Source organism: Palaemon carinicauda, chromosome 3, assembly GCF_036898095.1.
Source record: "Palaemon carinicauda isolate YSFRI2023 chromosome 3, ASM3689809v2, whole genome shotgun sequence".
Taxonomy (NCBI): Eukaryota; Metazoa; Arthropoda; class Malacostraca; order Decapoda; family Palaemonidae; genus Palaemon; species Palaemon carinicauda.
In genome coordinates, this window is record NC_090727.1 from 101,747,432 (window position 1) to 101,751,436 (window position 4,005).

General features: G+C 36.4%; 1 protein-coding gene across 1 annotated transcript; it reads right to left on the reverse strand.

The window, feature by feature from the left end:
* Nucleotides 1-2,050: 2,050 nt before the first annotated feature.
* LOC137633076 (DNA ligase 1-like) lies at nucleotides 2,051-3,671 on the reverse strand. The gene is made up of 2 exons (XM_068365243.1): nucleotides 3,156-3,671; nucleotides 2,051-2,503 (listed from the first exon to the last, which is right to left on the reverse strand). Exons 1-2 carry the CDS (start codon nucleotides 3,669-3,671, stop codon nucleotides 2,051-2,053), a joined length of 969 nt encoding a protein of 322 aa, XP_068221344.1.
* Nucleotides 3,672-4,005: the final 334 nt, after the last annotated feature.

Genomic DNA, 4,005 nt, shown 5'->3' on the forward strand with positions numbered 1-4,005 from the left:
CCAAAGAAGAAGAAGAAGCTCTTCATATAACTATAAATGCCACCCCCCAACAGAGATGCAGCTTTTTTCCCCAGTAATATGGTTTTGACCCAACCTCCAAGAACTAGTCTGCATACTAGAAGAATCCCAGCTTCATCCTCTGCAGAGCCGGTCTTCTAGATTATTCCCCCAGAACCACCCGAAGGTTGGTATCCGAAAGAATAGATCTAGATATCCGAACATATTGTACACTTGACAAAGGCCCTGTACACCCCATCAAGGTACATAGCATACTAGAATCAGCCAGGTTCCTTCCCTCTGCAAACCCAAACATCCTTTAAGTTGAGCAGTCAGGCTAACAATCGTCCTAAGGCCTCTTATTCTCAAACTACTTCTTCTTCTTTGTTAACATCTTTTCCCCCTTCTATGTGGAGTCGATGTTTCTGGTCAGCTTTCTCCATCTACCTCTGTCCCATACCTCATCACCGGTTAATCCCTTTGATCGAAGGTCATCCTTGATACAGTCCACCCACCTTCGCTTTGGTCTCCATCTCCTTCTTGTTCCCTGTACCTCCATTTACATTACTCTCCTCCCAATATACTGTTCATCTCTTCTCATGACATGACTGTACCACCTCAGTCTACTTTCTTGGATGTTATCTGATAGTTTTCTAACTCCTGTGGTACTCCTAATTACCTCATTACATATCTTATCTCTTCTTGTCACCCCACACATCCATCTCAACATTCTCATCTCTGCCACATCCATCTTCTTCTCTTCTGTCTTTTTTATTGCTCACGTCTCTGCTCCAAACATCATTGCCGGTCTCACAACTATCCTGTGTACTTTACCTTTCAACTTAACCCCTATTCTCCTGTCGCATAGCACTCCACGCACTTTTTTCCAATTCTTCCACCCTGCTTGTATTCTGTGGTTTATTTCTGCCCCCAGATCACCATCCTCCGTAACTGTTGATCCTAAATACCTGAAATTTTCAACTCTTTTTCAATATCTCTCCTTGTAAACTAACTTCCCTATTCTCGCCATTTTTCAATCTCAAATACTCCGTCTTTTTCATGCTGATCTTCAATCCCCTATTTTCCATTTCTCATATTCTCAAACAAAACAACTATTTACTAAATCTTTGCTGCTGCTACTTTTCACCTAAATATAAATACCACCCTCAAAATGATGATGCAGCTTTTTTCCCCAGTAATATGGTTTTGGCCCAACCTCCAAGAACTAGTCTGCATACTAGAAGAGTCCCAGCTTCGTCCCTCTGCAGAGTCGGTCTTCTAGAATGATTATTCCCCCAGAACCACCCGAAGGTTGGTATCCGAAAGAATAGATCTAGATATCCGACCATATTGTACACTTGACAAAGGCCCTGTAAACCCCATCAAGGTACATAGCATACTAGAATCAACCAGGTTCCTTCCCTCTGCAGAGCCACCCTTTTCAGTTAGTCCAAGCACCACTTAAGCTGAGGGGTTTAGCCACAAATCCATCGAGGTGGGCAGTTATTCTAAACATCCATCGTCTCCTTTTCAAGTTCTTTAAACACCGCCTTTTTTCTCTTCTTTCTTCATATTCTTCCACTGTCTTCTTTCTCTTTCTCTTAATTCTCTTTTTTGAGTACTTTAAACCTCGTTTTTTCTCCTTTTTCCTTTCTACCACTATATTTTCTTTCTTCTCATTTTCAGTTTCTTTCAGTATCTTTTGTTACTTTATCTCTCTCCTCTATTTTTCAACTTCTTTCAACCTCGCATTTATCGCATTTTCTTTCTTCTTTTCTTCCACTATCTTTCCTTTCTCTTTTTTCTTTTCTTTTTCGAGTTTCTTCAACCTTGGATTTTTCTCCTTTTCTCTCTCTATTCTTTCAGTATCTTTTATTTCTTTTTCTCTTTCTTTTTCTTCCCTTTTTTGAGTTCTTTAAACCTCGCATTTTTCTCCCTTTCTCTTTTTCTTTCAGTATATTTTGTTTCTCTTTCTCTTTGTTTTTATTCTCTTTTTCAATTCCTTTCAACCTCATATTTTTCTCATTTTCTCTTTTTTTTTCTTTCCGTATCCTTAGTTTCTCTTTCTTCTTTTTTCGAGTTCTTTCAACTTCGCATTTTTCTCCTTTTCTTTTTTCTTATCTTTCACTATCTTTTGTTTCTCTTTTTTCTGCTTTTCGAGTTCTTTCAACCTCGCATTTTTCTCCCTTTCTCTCATTTTTTCTTTCAATTTCTTTTGTTTTGCTTTCTCTTTCTTCTTTTTTTCGAGTTCCCTAAACCTCGCATTTTTCTCCTTTTCTTTCTTCTTTTCTTTCACTTTCTTTTGCTTTTCTTTCTTCTCTTTTTTAATTTCTTTCATCTTTTGTATCTTTTTCTTTTTCTTCTCTTTTTCGAGCTCTTTCAACCTCGCATTTTTCTCCTTTTCTCTCTTTTTTTCTTTCAGTTTCTTTTGTTTCTCTTTTTTCTGCTTTTCGAGTTCTTTCAACCTCGCCTTTTTCTTCTTTTCTTTCTTTTTTTCTTCCACTATCTTTTGTTTTTCTTTCTTTACTTTTTCAATTTCTTTCATCTTTTGTTTTTCTTTCTTTATTTTTTCAATTTCTTTCATCTTTTGTTTCTCTTTCTCTTTCCTCTTTTTTTCGCGTTCCTTAAACTTTGCATTTCTTTCATTTTCTCTATTCTTTTCTTTCGCAGTTGACTTTTCCTCCTTTAATCTCATTTTCTCTTCTTTCATCCTTTCTTTCCTCATTCTTATCTTCTCCTTTTCTCTCTTTTTCTCCTCTCTCTCCGTTGCATCCCTCATTCTTATCTTCTCTTTTCTCTCTTTCTCTTTCCCTATTCCACTGATTTCATTTTTGCCTTCTTCTGGCCTTACATTGATATAATTTCCCTTTTCGGTATGCCTTTCTTCCTCCTTCCTTTCTTTCAACTCCTCTCTTTTCTTTTTCTCTTCCCTCTCCATTACAATTTTCTTCAATCTCATCTTCAAATTTTTCAAATTCTTTTCCCTTTTTTTAAATAATTTTTCCGCGTCTTTCGTCGTCCTCATCTTTTTTTCCCTCTTACGCTTAATCATCTTTCTTTTTTATGAAATCCGGCAACAAGAAACATTTAAAAAGGAATAATATTACATTCCAACGAGATGCGTTTTTATTTGAATCTATTAGATCTATTTTTACCACCTTATCTAACATTTTCTGATATTTCTCCAATTCTTTCCTCCTTCTTTTCTCCTTCTTAACTCTCTTTTTCTCTTCTTTCTTCCTTTCTTTCTTCTCCTTTCCCCCCATTTTTGGTTCTGTCTCTTTCAACTCCCTTTTGTCTTCCTCTAACTTCAAATTTTCATTAATTTTCCTTTCCAACAAGCGCAATAGACTTTCGCATATTGCCACCTTCCTCATCTTCATCTTTTTATTTTTCTTCTTTCTTCTTATATCTTTTATTATTTCCTTAATTCTTCTCTTCTTCTTCCTTTCCTTCGTCAATCTTATCCCCTTTTCTCTTTCTTTCTCCTCTCTCTTCTTTGCATCCCTTATTCTTATCTTCTTTCTACTCTCCTTTTCTTTCCTTATTTCAATCATTTCAAATTGACCTTCCTCTGGCCTTACATTGATATCCTCCTCCTTTTTTCTTTGCCTTTCTTCCTCCCTTTCCTTCATCTTGTCTCTCCTCTCCCTTTCAATTTCCTTCAGTCTCATCTCCTCCAAAATTTTCAGATTCTTTTCCAGTTTTTTATATATTTTTTTCTCGGCTTTTGTCGTCCTCATAATTTTCTCCACCTTGTGTATCATCCTCTTTTCCCTTAAAAACTTCGGCAACAAAAAATATTGAAAAGGGAATAATATGTCCAACCCATATGAGTTTTTAGTTAAAAAATTGAGTAGATCTATAATCTGTCGGATCTTTATTTCTTCTGCTCTTTTCCTCATCTTTGCCACCTTATCTAGTAGTTTCTCATAGTTCTCCAATTCTTTCCTCCTCCTTTTCTCCTCCTTAGCTCTCTCTTTCTGTTTTTTCTTCCCTTCCCCCCCC

What these genes read in the sequence shown, in the direction of transcription:
- LOC137633076 (XM_068365243.1), bottom strand. Translation starts at nt 3,671, where the DNA reads ATGAGACTGAAGGAAATTGAAAGGGAGAGGAGAGACAAGATGAAGGAA. An exon ending in ATCAGAAAATGTTAGATAAG is followed by an intron (nt 2,504 to 3,155) that starts GTGGTAAAAATA and finishes GAAAAACAAAAG; the next exon opens with ATAGTGGAAGAAAAAAAGAA.